The 18644-nt window shown below is 33.5% G+C and overlaps 2 protein-coding genes across 4 annotated transcripts; both read left to right on the plus strand.

The window, feature by feature from the left end:
* The first annotated feature begins 676 nt into the window (after window positions 1-676).
* LOC108339799 (G-type lectin S-receptor-like serine/threonine-protein kinase At4g03230) lies at window positions 677-5765 on the plus strand. Of its 3 annotated transcripts, XM_017577011.2 has the most exons (9): window positions 677-2157; window positions 2547-3050; window positions 3307-3453; window positions 3565-3776; window positions 3865-4075; window positions 4192-4429; window positions 4732-4882; window positions 4987-5291; window positions 5516-5765. In XM_017577011.2, exons 1-9 carry the CDS (start codon window positions 834-836, stop codon window positions 5631-5633), a joined length of 3210 nt encoding a protein of 1069 aa, XP_017432500.1. In that variant the 5' UTR covers window positions 677-833; the 3' UTR covers window positions 5634-5765. The 3 variants fall into 3 exon arrangements, with proteins under 3 accessions (XP_017432500.1, XP_017432501.1, XP_052733342.1); XM_017577012.2 differs by having other exon boundaries at window positions 4987-5765; XM_052877382.1 differs by lacking the exons at window positions 4987-5291; window positions 5516-5765 and having other exon boundaries at window positions 4749-4875.
* A 5922-nt stretch (window positions 5766-11687) lies between these two features.
* On the plus strand, window positions 11688-12484 carry LOC108339996 (calcium-binding protein PBP1). Its single transcript, XM_017577227.2, has one exon. The coding sequence runs from the start codon at window positions 11946-11948 to the stop codon at window positions 12318-12320; it is 375 nt and encodes a 124-aa protein (XP_017432716.1). The 5' UTR covers window positions 11688-11945; the 3' UTR covers window positions 12321-12484.
* The last annotated feature ends 6160 nt before the right edge of the window (window positions 12485-18644 follow it).

The raw sequence follows: 18644 nt of genomic DNA on the forward strand, positions 1-18644 counted from the left end.
TATGGGATGGCTCGATGTGAATCTCGTTATCTTAATTCCATTTGACGACCATGAACTTTGAATCAATTATTTCTTAATGCTCACTAACTAAAATGGATATTTCTCTCTTCTCTGGATGTTGCTTGACATAATATGCCAAGGGTACAGTTTTCAACGCTAGCTGCGGATAACTGAAGATTTTCATCACAGGAACAAAAAACAAGAGACCTATATTGACTCTTTGGTAAAAAGGACAGGCTCTCAATATATCATAAAATAAATGTCACTTGCTAGTGGATGTTGAAAAAAGTAAGCAAAGGGACCCCGATGAAAAAAGATAACATTGACAAAAACTGATGAATTTGGCCATTCGATTAATTATTCGAGTTTGAAAATAATAAATAATATATAAATCATACTGCAAATCATTATTCTAGTGTTGCATTCTAATTTACAGCAGACAAATACTTTTGAAGATGCTTCAGCGCCTGGGCTTTTGGCCTAAAACGATCCTAACAGCAAAATTCCAAAGCATATCAGTTGCATGCAAAACTCTTGAACCTTGACTGCAGAAATCCTAAACATATTTATACTGAGATTCATAGTATCATTACACCTTTGCTGTAGGGGCTATAGTGTCACAATGCATAAGGCATAATTAAATTAAATCCTACCGAAATATGAGTCAATTGTTCCACCAATAGACATCAAAAGCAGAAAGTGCTATCGACAAACTTTACCTACGGTGGTGTTTGAATTCAACTAGAGGGAGAAAGCCGTGGAAAAATTGGGTGACTGGCATAAGGTTCACTCTATTTTAGGAATAGAAAATATCAAACCATGAGTTCTGTCAAATGGTGAACAGCAAGAGAAAGACCAGAAGGATAGTTATCCTTAACTGGTCCTCCAGTTTCATGCTGTCTGTCTTCCTCTTCTGCTCATTGCTTTTCACTTCTAGTTTTAAGCATTGCTCAGCCACAGATGCTATAACCATTAACAAATTCTTGCAAGATGGGGGAGGGGATACTCTAATTTCAAAAGGAGGAAAGTTTGAGCTGGGATTTTTCACTCCTAATGGCAGCTCTAGTGGGAGAAGATATGTGGGCATATGGTACTACAAGTTGACTCCTTTAACAGTTGTGTGGGTTGCTAACCGAGACAAGCCACTTCTAGATTCTTGGGGTGCTTTTGGCATTGGTGAAGATGGGAATCTAAAGGTTTTGGACAGAAGGGGGAAAGCCTGCTGGGGCACAAAACTTGAAGGATCAGCTTCACAACACAGAACATTGAAGATAATGGACAGTGGGAACCTTATTGTCAGTGATGAAGTTGGAGGCCAAGGGGATCATCAAGTGAAGATTCTGTGGCAGAGTTTTGCTAATCCAACAGATACATTCCTTCCTGGAATGAAAATGGATGGCAATTTAGCACTAACATCATGGAGAAGTTATGAAGACCCTGCACCAGGGAACTTCACTTTTGTGCATTGTCAAGGGGAGAACCAGTTCGTCATATGGAAGAGGTCTATCAAGTATTGGAAAAGCAGTGTTTCAAGTAGGTTTGCAGGAAGTGATGAGATGTCCCCAGCAATATCTTACTTGCTTTCAAATTTCACCCTGAGAGTATCCCCAAACGACACTGTTCCCTTTCTCACTTCAGCACTTTATCGTGACACAAGGTTGGTCATGACACACTGGGGTCAACTTAAGTACATGAAAATGGATTCAGAGAAAGTGTGGTTGTTGGTTTGGGTGGAGCCAAGAGATAGATGCAGTGTGTTCAATGCCTGTGGAAACTTTGGAAGCTGTAATAGCAAGTTTGACTCCATGTGCAAGTGTTTGCCTGGGTACAAGCCTAATTCTATTGAGAGCTGGAATGCTGGAGACTTTTCAGGTGGATGCAGCAGAAAAACAAATGTCTGCAGTGGGGATGCTACGAAAGCTACATTTTTGAGTTTGAAAATGATGAAAGTAGGGAACCCGGATGCTCAATTTAATGCCAAGAATGAAGAGGAATGCAAATCAGAGTGTCTAAACAATTGCCAGTGCTATGCATATTCGTATCAAAGCACCCAAAAGGATGCTGTTTGCTGGATTTGGTATGAGGACTTGAACAATCTTGAAGAAGAGTACGAGGATGGGTGTGACCTGCATGTTCGCGTGGCATTTTCTGATACAGGTATTCGTTTTCATGACCCTCTTAAACCCATACAATGTCTTCACTGAAGTTTATATATGTATATACATAAAATAAAATCACCGTTAATATCCAACTGTTTTTTAAATAACCAATAACACTCAAATGCATTGGTTATAAACCTGATTTTGAAGCACTAGCAGAAGGTAAAATCTGTGCAATGGACTTTGTAATTATGTTCAGTTTGTTACATGTAGAACACAAGTAGTGCTTAGTAAGTAAATCAAAGATATATTATTAAACAGTTTGCAATTAGGCAACTAAACATGTGAATACACTCATCAAATATGTGAATCATGGATCCTGCAGTGGAAGATAGATATTGTGTTACAAATTATTTTTATGAAGTGACAGAGATTGTTCTTCTGCAGAATCCACTGGGAACAGCTGTGGAACTTGTGGTACAAATTTCATTCCATATCCCCTAAGCACAGGACCAAGTTGTGGTGACCCAATGTACTTCAGTTTTCAATGCAACAACTCCTCTGGTGAGCTTGATTTTAAAATTCCAGGGGGAACTTATCAAGTGATTAGCATAAACCCAGACACACGAAAATTCTTGATCCACATAAAAGATGTACTTAACTGTGATCAGATTTCAAGGGATAAGTCTCTGTCTCTCAATCAGTCATTTCCATTTCACCTTACTGGCTATTGTCATGCTGATCCAAGCATTTTTAGTTCTAATGCTCCCATGAAACAAGGAGTAGAGATAGAATTCAGTTGGGAGCCCCCAACTGAGCCTATGTGCTCTTCGTTGTTGGACTGCAAGGATTGGCCAAATTCAACTTGCAACACTACCAGAGATGGCAAGAAGGGATGTCTTTGCAACACAAACTTTATTTGGGATGGATTGAAATTAAACTGCACTCTAGGTAATCTGTTCCCTCTTCGTGTTGATAGATATGCTTCTTTTGTAGTGTGTAATATTTATCCCTCTACATATCATGCATATATATTGTACAGAACAACTGATAACTTTGTTTTTCTTCCTAATACTGCCTATACTTTGTTTCAACCCAGCATTACTTGCAACTTTTTCAACTATAAGTACATTATTGATTAACACTTTCATGAAATGTTGTGTCAGCTTTCTTTATGCATAAATGTCAATTTTTTTATACCTTGCAGATGGCAATAATATCTATCAATCAGAAAGGCAACTGTCCTTACCAAAGATCATTGTAATAACTTTTACAACTGTGATTGGTTTAATTCTTCTGTCAACTACTGTTACATGTGTTTACTTGAGGAAGAGGAGACAGAGAAAACCACAAGGTAACTTAATTTTTTGCGCTTACTCATGAAAAAAAAAAATCCCAATATTAAAGGTGATACTTCATCAGCAGTAGCCTGCAACTCAGACCCAGTTCATCTGTTTGACTTCAGATAGCAGGGGATATGTTCAGAAAAACTCAGGGATTAACTTGTATGACAGTGACAGATATGTCAGAGAATTAATTGAATCTGGTAGGTTCAAAGAAGAGGATGGGCAGGCCATAGATATTCCATTTTTCCATTTAGAAAGCATACTTGGAGCCACTAACAATTTTGCAAATGCTAACAAGCTTGGACAAGGAGGGTTTGGTCCTGTCTACAAGGTAATCAAGAACTTCTTGACACTTACGGTTTTCTTTTCTAATATCATGATGATAGTAGGAATGGTTAACACTTTTTGTATACTGTCAGGGAAAATTTCCCGGAGGAAAAGAAATAGCGGTGAAGAGACTCTCAAGTTGTTCTGGACAAGGTTTAGAAGAATTTAAAAACGAAGTTGTGTTGATTGCAAAGCTTCAACATAGAAACCTGGTGAGACTTCTGGGGTACTGTGTGGAAGGAGATGAAAAGATGCTGGTATATGAATATATGCCAAATAGAAGCTTGGATGCTTTCATTTTTGGTAAGACTCTTTTTTGCATTTGAAGTACTCTGTCAGCTAAAGCCTTTTCTTGTAGCCTCAAAATTATATCTTGAAGAAGACTAATATCATATGTTCTGCCCCTAATGGACTACAAGACCAGAAGCTGTGTGTTCAATTAGACTGGGATATGCGCTTCAAGATTATTCTGGGGATTGCTCGAGGGCTCCTTTACTTGCATGAAGATTCTAGGTTGAGGATTATTCATAGGGACTTGAAAACAAGTAACATTCTACTAGATGAAGAGAAGAATCCTAAAATCTCAGACTTTGGCTTAGCCAGAATATTTGGAGGAAAAGAGACAGTAGCTAACACAGATAGAGTGGTTGGAACATAGTAAGTAGCTAAACTCAGTAAGTTTCATGTCACAGCATGATTCAATGCTTTTAAGCATTATAGCAATATTATTACTAAAGTTTGATATCTTTTACTCACATTTTAAAAACAGTAATCTATTTCTGGTCCTTGTATTGGATAGATATGATTCTTGGGTAGGTTAAATGAAAGCACAGACCAGAAACAAAAATACACCATATTTCATAAATACAAGAATCAGAACCATATTTTTCTTACACTTTACCAAATGATTCCCACCCACATTCTTATTTGGTCTACATTTCACAAATTTTGTAATGCAGTGGATATATGTCTCCAGAGTATGCTCTTGATGGACACTTTTCAGTCAAGTCTGACGTCTTTAGCTTTGGTGTGGTGGTACTTGAGATTATCAGTGGAAAAAGGAACACAGGATTTTATCAAGCAGAACATAAATTGAGTCTTCTGGGATATGTAAGTTATGTGAATGAGTGTTTCTGGTATATGCAACAAACACATATTATTACACTACGTAGCTGTTAGCTACTGATACATTTCACTCTTTGATTCACTTTCAGGCATGGCTTTTGTGGAAAGAAGGAAGGGAATTGGAATTCATGGATCAAACACTAAGTCAAACATGCAATGCAGATGAATGCTTGAAATGTTTGAATGTGGGGCTTTTGTGCTTACAAGAAGATCCAAATGAACGTCCTACAATGTCAAATGTGGTTTTCATGCTTGGTAGTGAATCTAACACTCTTCCAAGTCCGAAGGAACCAGCCTTTGTTATCAGAAGATGCCCTTCAAGTAGAGCATCTACTTCGAGTAAACTTGAAACCTTTTCACGTAATGAATTGACAGTCACTATAGAACATGGCAGGTAGAAAATTATCCTTGGCCAAAATATCTTGAACATGTTATTTCTCAACTATTGCTTGTCACTTTCTCATGATCCATTAGTGGGGAAACTTGAAATGGTCAATTAGGAAACTTCTCATTAATTTCATATTTGGATGGAATGAGTCATAATGGCAAATGCTTGTGTGGAATTGAAAAAAGGGCCTAAACAAGTTTGTTTCTTTTGCATTCATTGCTTACTACCAGAAAGAAAGCTCCAAGACAAACAAGACTAGGCTCAACCACTTATTGGGAGGGAGCAACTATTCCACAAAGACATTATGATTTGTACTTCTCAACATTCTTTCTTCCACCAAAATACTGATCACTGTCATTTCATGCCATACTGAACTAATAATAAAACTAAACAACAATAAAAGATGAACAATTTTGTTGTCATTGTATTCTAGTTATGATAGTCTATATTGTATATAAAAGTTGTGTTCTTTTCTTTTTATGTTATTTGGAGTTAGACTTGACATTTTGACGGAAAAAATTGTCACTTGCAATAGTTAAAAAGAAGGGTTGTGTCTATTCGCTAGTATTTACTCAAATAAATTTTACTATTTGAGAAAATACTTCTTAGATAACTCATTCTGCTGCAAATTAAAGAGAAGAATTTTACATTATTTAGAAAAAAATGGAAACAGTCACTTTGTATTACTGGATTAATCTCATTCTTGATATTAAGATATTTTAAAATAATATTTAATATTTTAATTTTTAAAATATTCTATCTTAATTATTTTATTTCATAATTATTTTTATTATTTCTTATATGATAGTGGAACTCTATTATAGTATTGTCAGACCTCGGAAAAACGCACCCAAAACCCCCCGTCAGAGTCATTTAAAATGCACCCAAAACCCTCTGCGCGGACGCTAGGTGTCAAGCGTCGAAGATTCGAAAATCAGATAGTGGAAGGCAGGTGTCAGCGAGTGAGCGGACGTTCGTTCTAAAGTGGGAAGCAAAACTGAATTTTTGAAAATCTCGTTGCACTCACTCTGCATGCACCCTTTCTTCCCCAAAACTCTGATCCTTTCATCTTCTCCTACTTCTCTCTAAAAGCTTTCCATTCTCTCTACCAAAACTCATCTATTTACTCCTCCGATCATATTTCAGAAACCGTAGAAGTGTTCCCAGCGTCATAAGCTTCATTTTGAACCGATCATTTCTGAGTTCTGAAACTGGTAAGTTTCCTCTTCCTTAACCATTCGTTCTTGTAAACATGCAAACCAAGTTCTGGTTGCATGAGTCCTTAGTTTAATTCTGAATCATTTTTGGTTTGTTATTTGATTTTGGTTCGAAGAGTAGTTGAGCGTTGAGGGTAGAGGGAATCTTAGTTTTTGCAAACCGAATTGCAGTCCGTAGGACGTCCGTTCACACTAGAGGTAAGGGAAGCTTATTCAATTTAATTCTTATGTTTTTACTGTGCTGCATGGACGTTCGTTGAGTTGTATGAAGCATGACTATGTGATGTTGATTATTTGATATGTGATAATGATTATGAGTTGATGTATGAGTAATATGAAATGTGCTATGATAGGAAAGTATGAAATTATGAAGTTGTATACTGAGAAATGAATTTGAATGTAAGTGAATTCTGAATAAGAAATTTTCCTATGATATTGAACGTTCGACATTGAATAGTCATTGACCGTTCGGTGTTTCTTGTAAACTCATTTGAAATTGGATTCTTTTATTTGGGAAGAGTTCTAGTTAAGGACGAGCGCCTTCTTGTAATAGTACTATGTTTGAACGTTCGGCCAAACATAGATGTACTTGAGCGTTACGTGAGGAACTGAAAAGCTTGTAAACAGATATTTGTATATTTAGTTATTCTTCAACAATGTCTCCAATATGTTTTATCACAATGATTATTAATGTTCCTATTATAAGTTCAAATTAGTGATAGGTCTCAACTCTCGCTCTCATAATGAGTGGCGTTCGGTCTTACACCGAACGCTTATAACCATTTTAATTTATTAATCTTGATGAAACAGCGTTCGTCCAAATTCAGTAGAAACTCCTTTACCGTGTTCAGTCATTGACCGGCACTTAGTCTCTAGATATTTATATACATATATGTATGAATTATTCTACGTTTGGTTCTTTAAAAGTTTTGGCACGTATACCTTCGTTGCCTCCGACCTAGAGTCCCCTGTATCTGATGAATTCTTCGAGTGTTGATCGTAGTTCACGAGAGTCAGTTCATTTAACTGATTCATGTTGTGAGTAACGTTCGTCACATATGGTATAGCTGTACTCGATTTATTCTTGAATCTGAAAGTGACCCCTTCAGTCTTATTCCATTCTGGAATGAGAGATTTCACGGTCTCGTTCCTCTCGTTCCTCCTCGTTCTGAAGAGGGCTGAACGTTTGGTATTTGACGTTCTTGGAAATTGTGATAAAAATGGCATTAAAGTGAAGAATTATAAAAGATGAAAAGTATATAAGATGAATGAAAGGTTGTGGATTTTGAACGAGCGTTCCGAGGAGGAACGACTCATGAGTGAATATTTGAAAGTTGTAAGGTATGACTATGGTAATGCTAAGCTGTCGATTCATCCTGATGTTCCGTGAGTACTCGTCCTCACGTAGAGGAGAGTAGGTCATGTGTGGGAACGGCAGGAGGTCCTAGTCCTTAGGGTCACTTTGGACAGATAGGGCTAACCTCGGGTGGCAACTGTTGAGGGCATCCCAGTTACTACATCACCCGGGTGCACGAACGTCGTAGCTACACAGATTTCATACAGTCCGGACGGTCGATCTAGTAGTAGGCCTTTCTTGAAGCGTATTATTAAATTTATCTGGGTGTTAATGTATGAATTGTATGATTTGTAACTGAATTAAATTACGTAAGCTTACCCTATGTTTTTCCTTGTGTTGTCTCGTCTTGTACGTTCGTCTTGTCGTTGCAATGATCATCCGTGTGGATGTGAGCAGAAGGAGACGCGCTTTTGGAAGAGGCGCTGGAAGAAGGAAATTTGGAGGAAGAGAACCTCGTGGAAGTTGAAGTTAAAGCTGAACCGTAGTGCGTTCGGTTGATAGTATAGTCTAATTAGTATAAGGTGTCGTTCGACCACCTCTCCTTTATTAGGAATGACCGTTCGGTAAATTCCTTTTGTAAACTGTTAGTTTCGTTCTAATAATATAGTTTATTTTTGAACTCTTACTGTTTATGCCGTTCAGTCAGAACCGTACGTCTTCTTTAATGTAAGACTGAACCGATATATTACTAATAGTAATTATTTCTATTTTATGGTTATTACTGTATTTTTGGGATGTTACAAGTATATATATTCATCCATATTATTATAATAAATTGAAAAAAAATTAATATTAATCTTATTTATATCCAATTAATAGAGGAATTTAAATGTGAACAGTTTCAATAATACCTACACTAATTTATTTATTATTGAAAATTCAAGAGACATAAACAAGTTAAATGGGATTGAAGAAAGAAAAAACGAATTGATAAGTAGATTAACAATAATTATGTTTGTTTATACGGTTCCACTATTTATGCCGACATTCACAAATAAAAAGTAAAGAAAAAATGAAAAATGAAACATTAAATAAATTTTTTTTTTCACGAGGAAGTAAAACTATTTGGGAAGAAAATGTGAGATGAATCAATTACACAGAAAATTTAACTGTTTATGGCAGTAATATATGTTTAAATATTTTAAATGTGATAACTTTTTGCTATTTATATTATTTATAATCATATCAAAATAAGTATATAAAGTAAATTAATTTACTATTTTATTAGTATAAGTTTATATTGTTTAAATAATTAATTAAAATAAAATAACATATTTTAATATTTTATTAATCATTATGTTTTATACTATAATAACATAAACATGTAAAATAAAAATATTAAAAGAATAAATTAAATGAGATTAATTAATTTAAATTTTTATATTTAATAAATTAAAAATAAAAATATTTTTTAAATACATTTATAAAATAATAATAATAATATAAATATTAATAAGAATAAAACATAATATTTAAGGTTTAATTATTAAGATAATCCGTGACTTTTCTTTTAAATTAGGTTCTTCGTGTTTTTTTGTGTTAGGTTCCTATTTTGGAAAAATTGTGTTTTTTTGTGTTAGGTTTCTATTTTGGAAAAATTGAAACACTTAAGTTCTTGTTGTTAGTTTCGTATTAATATAAGAGGTGTTATGTGAGCTTGTGGGTTTTTCTTTTTTTAATATTTTTTAATCATTTTTTTTAAAAATAAAAAAAATGTGTTATATATCAAGCTGACATTGTGTCTCGTAGTAATGACAGTGTGACAAACACGAATTGATATATGACACCTCTTTAACAATGTTAATATAAAATTAACGACAAAGACCTAATTGATACAATGTTTCAAATAACAACACAATTGAGACAAAAACAATTGAATAAACTATTTAAAAAAAGTCACAGAAAAAATAATGATTAAACCTAATATTTAATTAAAATTATATTATATGAGTAAAGGTAATTTGATCAATTTATTAAATATATAATTATATGGTTTTTTAAAATTTATTATAAAAACAAATTTTTATAGTTTCTTTATTTCTCTTCACTTTCTACTATATTTTCTTTAATTTAAAAAAATTCAAACTCTCCACTTTTACTCTTCATTTTTCTTCCTTTTCTTACTCTTAAATTCACTCTGTTATCTAAACACAGCCTAAAAGATAAAACAATAAAATAGGTAAAGAAAAAGAAAATTTAATTTTGAACACTCTGACATAGCAAAAATTCTAAATTGAAAAATATAATTAAAAGTAACCACAATTATAAATAATTAGAAGTGGATTAAAGCTAAATGATATTATAGAAAGTTGACAAGTAAAAGTGGAAGTGCATGAGTAAAGTTGAAGTGAGAAGTTTAGAGTTAGAAAGAAGGTTCCAATTTTGAAAGCATGAGAAAGGGTTGCATAAGTTAATTTGTTGGTTTGTTGAAAAAGCAGTGTTGGGAAACTTAACGGTGGTTTCCAAATTCCAGTTATAGAATCCACCGACCCTGTCGTCTCGAACCAACCAAACACCACAATTTCTCATTACTTGCATAAAGTTGTGACCATAGGCTCTGTATTTTGACCCATATTTCTTGGTTTAGCCCTCTCTCATGCGTTTTGTTTTGACCACAATCTCATAATCTCAACGTCAACTCTGCAACAAATGCTAAACTACAACTTCCTCAAATTCTTCACGTTAATTCCTGCGTTCTTTCCCTCTCCAGCTATTAAATAAATTATTCATTTAGGAATAATGCTATATTTTTCTATCAATCCTCCTTCTACCTTACAAATATAAAAAAATGTTCGACAGTTAATTCATCTAATAAATAAAAAATTAGAAAATTATTTCCCATATCTTTCTATTTTACAGAATTATCAAAAGTGGCATAAAATAAATTCAAATTCTTGTCGCACCAAAATAAACAATTATTTCTATATATTTTCAGTATAAAATGTTCTATATGATTAACTAAAAAATATATATTGTCATCGGAATGAGTTTTATGGTCGCCTTTTATATTCAACTTTTATTTTTATTTTCTTCATTTTTGAAAAGTTTTAAAAAAAAAGTTAAAACTGTCCTTTCTTTGAAAATGTAACATATTTCTTCAATATCACTATCATTATGATGTGACTCCTGTTTACACGAAATTGAAAATTCACTTTAGAATAATTCTGAAGATTCTAAAATAACTCTGAAAATCTAAAATAATTTTGAGACCCAGTGTAATTCTTTTAGCAGTTTCGGCAGCATATTTGGTAGTGAAATTCTATCTCTTACAATCAGGTTCATAAAATAGTAATTCTTTAAAATTAAAATTTAATGCATACAGAGTAAAAATTATAAATAATATTAATTTTTTTAGAGAAAACAAAAATCTTCTTATAATACATCAAATAAATCTTTGGTGATAAAAATTTTAGAATTAAACATTATAAAGTAATATTTATTTTATTGAACTGAGAAAACAAAAATATTTCAAATATTCAATTTCACATGGTGCGTTTGACGGATAAAAAAAATGATACTTTACTATATAAAGAAATATTTATTAAAAAATAAAAAAGTTGACAATTTATCATATAAAAAAATGCAGTACTAAGTAAAAAGATGTTTATTGATGAGAAGAGATTAAGAAATTTACTAAAAAAAATAAAATTTGATATTTTTATTAGTTGGTGTAACCAAATCGTGAACCTTAAATAACATACTAAGAAAGAGGCACTACAGATTAAAAAATCCAGTGCATTAAATGCGAAATGTTATATTATTAAGAAATGAGTTAGAAAATAAGATAAGGTAAGAAAAGTGAAATGACGGAAATAGCCAAAATTAAGGTTCTAGGAAACAGGGAAGGAAGCGAGGTTCCTTAAGCAGAATCAAAGCCGATGAAGGAATAAATCTCTGTTCCTAGGCTGTCATCCAAACAGGGATCATTGCTTAAATCTCTTCCTCTTCTTCCTTCAACCCATCTTTTCCATTTTTTATCTCATTCCCCTGTCTCAATACACATATAAATAACCCACACACAATCAAATTCCCATCACATTCTTCCACTTAAACTCAATTCAACCAATTATTCTCATCTTCTTTACAATGGCTGGAATTGGCTTTGAGGACCTGCTTCCTGTGATGGCCAACAAGCTTGGTGGGGAGGGGCTTATGAAGGAGCTCTGCAACGGGTTTGAGCTGCTGGTGGACAAAGAAAAAGGGGTCATAACGTTGGAGAGTTTGAGGGAGAAAGCTGCACTCTTGGGGCTGCAGGACTTGAAAGAGGATGAACTTGTTAGCATGATGACTGAAGGGGATCTTGATGGAGATGGGGCACTCACCCAGATGGAGTTTTGCGTTTTGATGTTCAGGTTGAGCCCTGAATTGATGGAGGAATCCTGGTTTTGGCTTGAAGACGCTCTCCAACACGAACAACTCAACCAACACCACAACAACACCGATAGCAACTCTTCCATTTAGTAGTGCTTAGTTTTTTGCTTAGGAAGAATAATTCATCACAGGGGCTTCCTCTGATCTTATTTCTGTGTAGTTGTTGTTGCTGTTAATTCTGACTTTTAGTTCTTTCGTATACGTTTTCCTCTTCTGGAGGGCTAATATTGAAAATAATACACGATTTTTTAATATCTTGCTTTCTTTCTATCTTCTTTACCTTACAGAATGGTTGTGGTTTTTGCTGATTCGTGGTGGCATTAGTAAATTCCTCTTTTCTAAATATGAAGTGTCAAATCTTTTGCAATCGAACTGTTTGTGTAAATTCGTTAATGTGAATTAGCATATTGGGTGATTAAACTGGAAAACTGAGGCGAGTCAGAATCACCAACTAGTAATCAGAGAACTTTTTTATTGTTTAAAAAGTAAATCTAGATCAATAACCAGTGACATATTTAAATTTTATTAGTTAATAATGATGAAATTTTTAGTATTAAAAGGAAGAAAAAGCAGACAAATATTAAATGTGAACAGAGATATATCTTAATGGGAATTTGAATTTTGGATTCATCAGATTTTCTGATATTAACTTCTCTTCTGTTAGACCCAGTTGATTTGTTTCTCAACATATCATTTATTTATCTACTAAAGGTGTAGAGAATTCCTTTTTGAGTTAACCATGTTAACTTATCATTAAAAACAATATATTAATGTATTAAACCAATGACTGCAGTTGAAAAAGATCAATTTGTTGACATAGTTACATCAAGGTGGAAAGTTAGACAAGACCGTCTCTGCAAGAATCTTTTAAAGCAAATCGTGATTGAGTTATTATAATGCTGCAGTCACGGGGAAGATGTAAATTGTGGAATAATTCACGAGTCTGCGGTTTCAAGTTCATGGAACTTTCGTAGAATCCTGTCTCGAATTCATTACATACACAAGTTGCACACACATAGCCGTTGCAACATGTCAATTTGCATACAATTTCTGATTCTTTAACTTGACTTCAGAACCCCATCTTCATATCCAATTCCTAGCAATTTTTATTTTGTTCTGTGTTCTGTACCAACCAGATCTGCCACAAATATAAAACATTCAAAGTGGTCGGCGTTGTTGGGACAATTTCAAACATGAAAAATGTTTGTTCGTTCATGTCCTAATGTAATATCCAACTATGTTATGTATTTAACAAACGAACATGGCTAACAAATCTCACATTTGAGGTAGTTCTCTTAAGCAAGAAGAAACTTTCGTACACTGTTGTCTATTTTTTTTTTTGGGGGTGTTTCAGTGTTTGTTGATAAGTCTGATTTCCTTTCTCAAAATTGGGGTACAAATTCAGCTCATTTGCCCATTTTTTATTGCATCAGGAAACTCGTTTCTTTAACTATTAATACAAGGACAACTCACAAGATCGCTAAGGAAGATAGGAAGAAACTCCAAAATGAAAAATAAAAAATAAAAATATATAGTTAGATTCAAAATATTACATTATTATGCTGATTTATCTTTATGTGTTCGAGTCATGTTGAAGGTATTAAGGTTCCCTTGCCTAACGAAACGATGCATTAACTTGCTAACTACGTAAGCTGCATTTTTTTGGTAAAAGAAGATTGATTCATTATGAAGAGTGTTTGTAAGATGCTTTTATGAAATTAATAGGATTTTTTTTACTGTTAATTGCGTTTAAATGAATTATTTGAATCTCGATTCGGGTGCTTAGATAATATTTTTAATGCTAAAATCACTTTTGAATCCTTAATTAAGCTAAATGAGTAAAATAGGATATTTAGTAATTTGATTTTTAAATTGAGAAAAACAAGAATTTTAAATAAGTTAGTGTCAATAAAAATGAAAAAAAAGAAACTAATAATCTATTTAAACTGGTCTCTTACACTATGTTCACATGAACAGTATAATCTCTTCATGTGGGTTTGCGAACGATGAAATGAAACGAAATGATTGTTCGTTTTGAGGGATTAGCGAAGACGGATTTACGAAGATTGACGAGTGTTGTAATAATGTTAGATTATTGCAAAAGAAAACATTGGATTGCAACGGTCAAAACTTTAATTGCCAACAACGTTCAAATTCATTTTCTTAAATGTTCCAACGATAAATATTTAATGGTTTTTATTGTCTTTTATTGATTTTTTTTATTTCCTAGCTCTATAAATAGAGAGCTCTTTCTCCATTCGAAAACACATCCCAAGTCAGTATTTTCTGATTCTCCTTTCTTTTTTTCCTCTTCCAAAATTATTCTAGGTTTATTTTTGTGAGTTCTTTCTTCTTTTGCAGGTTGGAGATGAAGAAGAATAAAGATTGAAAATAAAAATTAGAGGTTGAAAATGAAGAACATGAAGAAGAGAGCAAGGTTCAATACGCGAAGACGAAGAATTCACGCGGGGATCGGTTTCAACTTACGCAGTATTCGATTCCACTCATAGAACAAATATAATTGATGGGTGTATTCGGTTCCGCTTTAGATGGATTCAGTTCCAAAGCTTAATAGAAATACAAGTTAATAGTGTATTTGGTTCCAATTGTTGTATTTAGTTCCAGTGTATTGAAACATTTAAATTGATCTTGTATTCGGTTCCTCATGTCCTCGATTCAGTTCCACCATTGTAAAATGCTTTGGAGAGGGTTGGATCCGATTCCAACCACGCTGCAGAAGACCTTGCATCGTCACCCTTTTTCTTTTTCTTTCCTTTTTATTTTTCCTTCATTATTTCAATACTTTTGTTCCAGCTAGCAACCAAAATCATAATACAGAAAAATATCACAACAAAACATAACAGATAACTTAGCTAACAGTTAAAATCACTTCTTTTGTAAATTAATTAAAACATAATTCATTTTTCCTTTAAACTCTTAAATACCTTCACAGTTAAAGCATTTGTTAATAAGTATCTTCAATATATGTATATGGATGTAGACTTCTCAACAGACCCAGCAAGGCAATTTTTTTTTTCGAATTAAAAGTAGTAAATCTCAAATATAGTACAATAGAATTTATAACATTTATCTAAGTATTAATAATTAAAATTTTAATTTTAGATAATTAAATATTATTTTTTATTTTAGTCTTTTATATTACTAAATTATAATTTTTTATATTTTTAAAATTAATTTTACTAATTAATTTTAATTTCTCTTTATAAACATTTTTACAATTAAATATAACATTAACAATTACCATTTTATATTAGTTTAATAACTAGGGGTATTTTAGTAATCTTTAATTTCTACCCATTAAACAAATTTTTTTATTCTGTCACGTCAATCAAATCTTACTTATACTGATTCTCACAAACTTTACTTCTAAATACACTCTCAATTATCTCTAAATCCATTCAAATAAACAAAAAAAAATTTACCCTCAAATTCATTCAATCACTCTCCCCCAAATTATCTCCTCCAACTACTCTCAAGTGAAGAAAACATTAATACACGAACTAAAAGTTTGAGTTTAACAAAATTTAAAACTTGAGTTCTTATTTTGAACTCTGACAAAGTTTTCTTTTAATCCACATGAGCATAGCTTTTTTTTTTCTCATTCGTGAAATCAAATTATTCTAAATTAACTTGAAAACTTGTTTGAGCTATTATAATAGATTTAAGAAACGTGTTTTTATATCTCTTTGCATTATAAATGAGGATAACTTTAGTTTTTATTATTTTCTTAAGTGAGTAAGTTTGAGAGGATTTGATGGTAAATTTTGTTGTTGTTTATTTGAATGGATTTGGAAGTAAGTGAAAATAGATTTAGAAGTAAAGTTTGTGAGAATTAGTGTAGAATTTAACCGATGTGACAGATAAAAAAATTGTTTAATTGATAAAAATTGAAGATTACCAAAATGCCCCTAATAATTAAAGTAATATAAAATGATAATTATTAATATTATATTTAATTGTAAAAATGTTTACAAAGATAAAAAAAATTAATTATTAAAAGTAATTTAAAAATTTGTAATTTAGTAAAATGAAATTTTTTTTTAAATATAATATTTTTGTAATATAATTTTAATATATATATATATATATATATATATATATATATATATATATATATTTAAATATGTTTTTAGTCTTTCAACAATAAACTGATTTTATTTTTCCTCCGTCTTTTAAATTTTGGTATAATTAAAAAAAAGGCATAATACCCAATTTTGTCCCCACTTTGGTTCGGAAATCTCAAGTTAGTCCCTTTATAGAAAAGTGAGTTGAATGGATCCTTACTTGTAATTATTTGACTCTAATGAGTCCCTTCCGTTAAATAGAGGGAAACGGAGTTAGTTGACTGATGATGTGGCAGTCGTATTTGATGAGGTGTCAATACGGAATAGTTTGCTTGCTTACGTGGTGTTAGGGTTCCCCATTTTCATTTCTGGTTGTATTAAAAATTGGGGATAAAGGTTTTAGGGCTCATTTGTTCGAGACTAGGGCATGACCGAGAAAGAAGACAGAGGCAGGCAGTGTTTCGAGATTACAAGTCATCGCGGGAACTGGTGAGAACGAAAAGCGACTTTGGAAGGTGCGTTTATGGTGCTTACGTTAGGGTTCCCCATTTTCATTTCTGGTTGTATTAAAAATTGGGGATAAAGGTTTTAGGGCTCATTTGTTGGAGATTAGGGCATGTCCGAGAAAGAAGACAGAGGCAGGCAGTGATCGTGGGAAGACGGAGCAGTGAAGACGGAGCAGTGGTGGTTCGCGGTTGGCGACTTGTTCTTCGTTGTCAGTGGTTGTCTCTGTTTGGGGTTCGTTCCTTCGGGTTCGCTCTTTGGGGTTCGCAATGTCTTCGAATCACGGTTGTTCGTCTTGCTCATGGGGTAGCTGTCGCGGTGGTTCATCCAGAGGATTGGTTGGAAGCCAAATTTGCCACTGTGGGGAGGCTGCTGTGTTGAGAGTGGCAAAAACAATTAAGAACGAGGGGAAACAATTCTGGGGCTGCCCTAACTACAAGCGGACAAGAAATGAACAACTTCAAGGATGCAATTTCTTTAAATGGCTTAGTGAAGATTGCGTAGATGATACTGTTGGTACTATTGCAAGGCAAAGGAGGAAGATTAATAGTCTGGAGAAATGTGTTAGGGAATGTCAAAAAAGGGAGAAGATGTTAATAACAATTATATGTTTTCTGGGATTGTTTAATATCATTGTTGTATGTATTTTGTTTAAAAGTCCATGATGTGTTGTGTTAGATAGTTTATGTAAGAGCACTTTGGACAAATTGTAATATGATGTTATCAAATTAAGGTGAAATTAGAATTCAAGTTTCTGAAATTATGGTTTGAATTGAAGGTTCTGTTAGATAGTTTGAATTTACAATAAAATGAGGAAGTGGCTTCAGTGTTTGTAATAGTACTTCTGTAATCCAAATAAAGAGTTATGTAACAGGTACAACACACTTTCAGTGTTTGTAATATAATTGAAGAAGAAATTGATATGCCAAAATCTGTGAACAAAATATAAATATAAATTGAATCCAAAAAGCTGTGATCAGAATATAATGAGAAATTGATATGCTGAAAACGCTCGTCCATGCTCCGCTCGCTCAGGACGCTCAGGACGCTCAGGACGCTCGGCTCCCATTTGCTTAGGACGACCGTCGTCGCTCCTCGTTATCTCTACATGTCGCTCGTCCTCTACCGTATGGTTCCATTCTCGCTCATAACGCTCGTCTCCCATTTGCTTAGGACGACCGTCGTCGCTCCTCGTTATGTCTACATGCCGCTCGTCCTCTACCGTATGGTTCCATTCTCGCTCATAACGCTCGTCCTATACCGTATGGTTCCATTCTCGCTCATAACGTTCGTCCTATACCGTATGGTTCCCTTATCGCTCATAACGCTCGTCCTATACCGTTTGGTTCCATTGTCGCTCATAACGCTCGTCCTATACCGTTTGGTTCCATTGTCGCTCATAACGCTCGTCCTATACCGTTTGGTTCCATTGTCGCTCATAACGCGCGTCCTATACCGTTTGGTTCCATTCTCGCTCATAACGCTCGTCCTATACCGTATGCTTCCCTTCTCGCTCAGAACGCTCGTCCTATACCGTATGCTTCCCTTCCCAATCCCTCCTATATCTTCTTCTCTCATACACTCGCCAGGTCCTAACAGCAAAGGTCCAAACAGCATTCATAATTACATCATAATGAAAACAAAAGCTGTCATAATTACATCAGAATGAAAACAAAAGCTGTCATAATTACATCATAATCAAACCAACTAGATGTCTGTGATTACAAAATACATGTCTGTGATACCAAAATACCCATCACTTAAGCTAAACATACTGTCAGTTTTAAACATACATGTCTGGGATTACAAAATTCCTAAATCAGTT

Source organism: Vigna angularis, chromosome 5 (assembly GCF_016808095.1).
Source record: "Vigna angularis cultivar LongXiaoDou No.4 chromosome 5, ASM1680809v1, whole genome shotgun sequence".
NCBI classification, from domain to species: domain Eukaryota; kingdom Viridiplantae; phylum Streptophyta; class Magnoliopsida; order Fabales; family Fabaceae; genus Vigna; species Vigna angularis.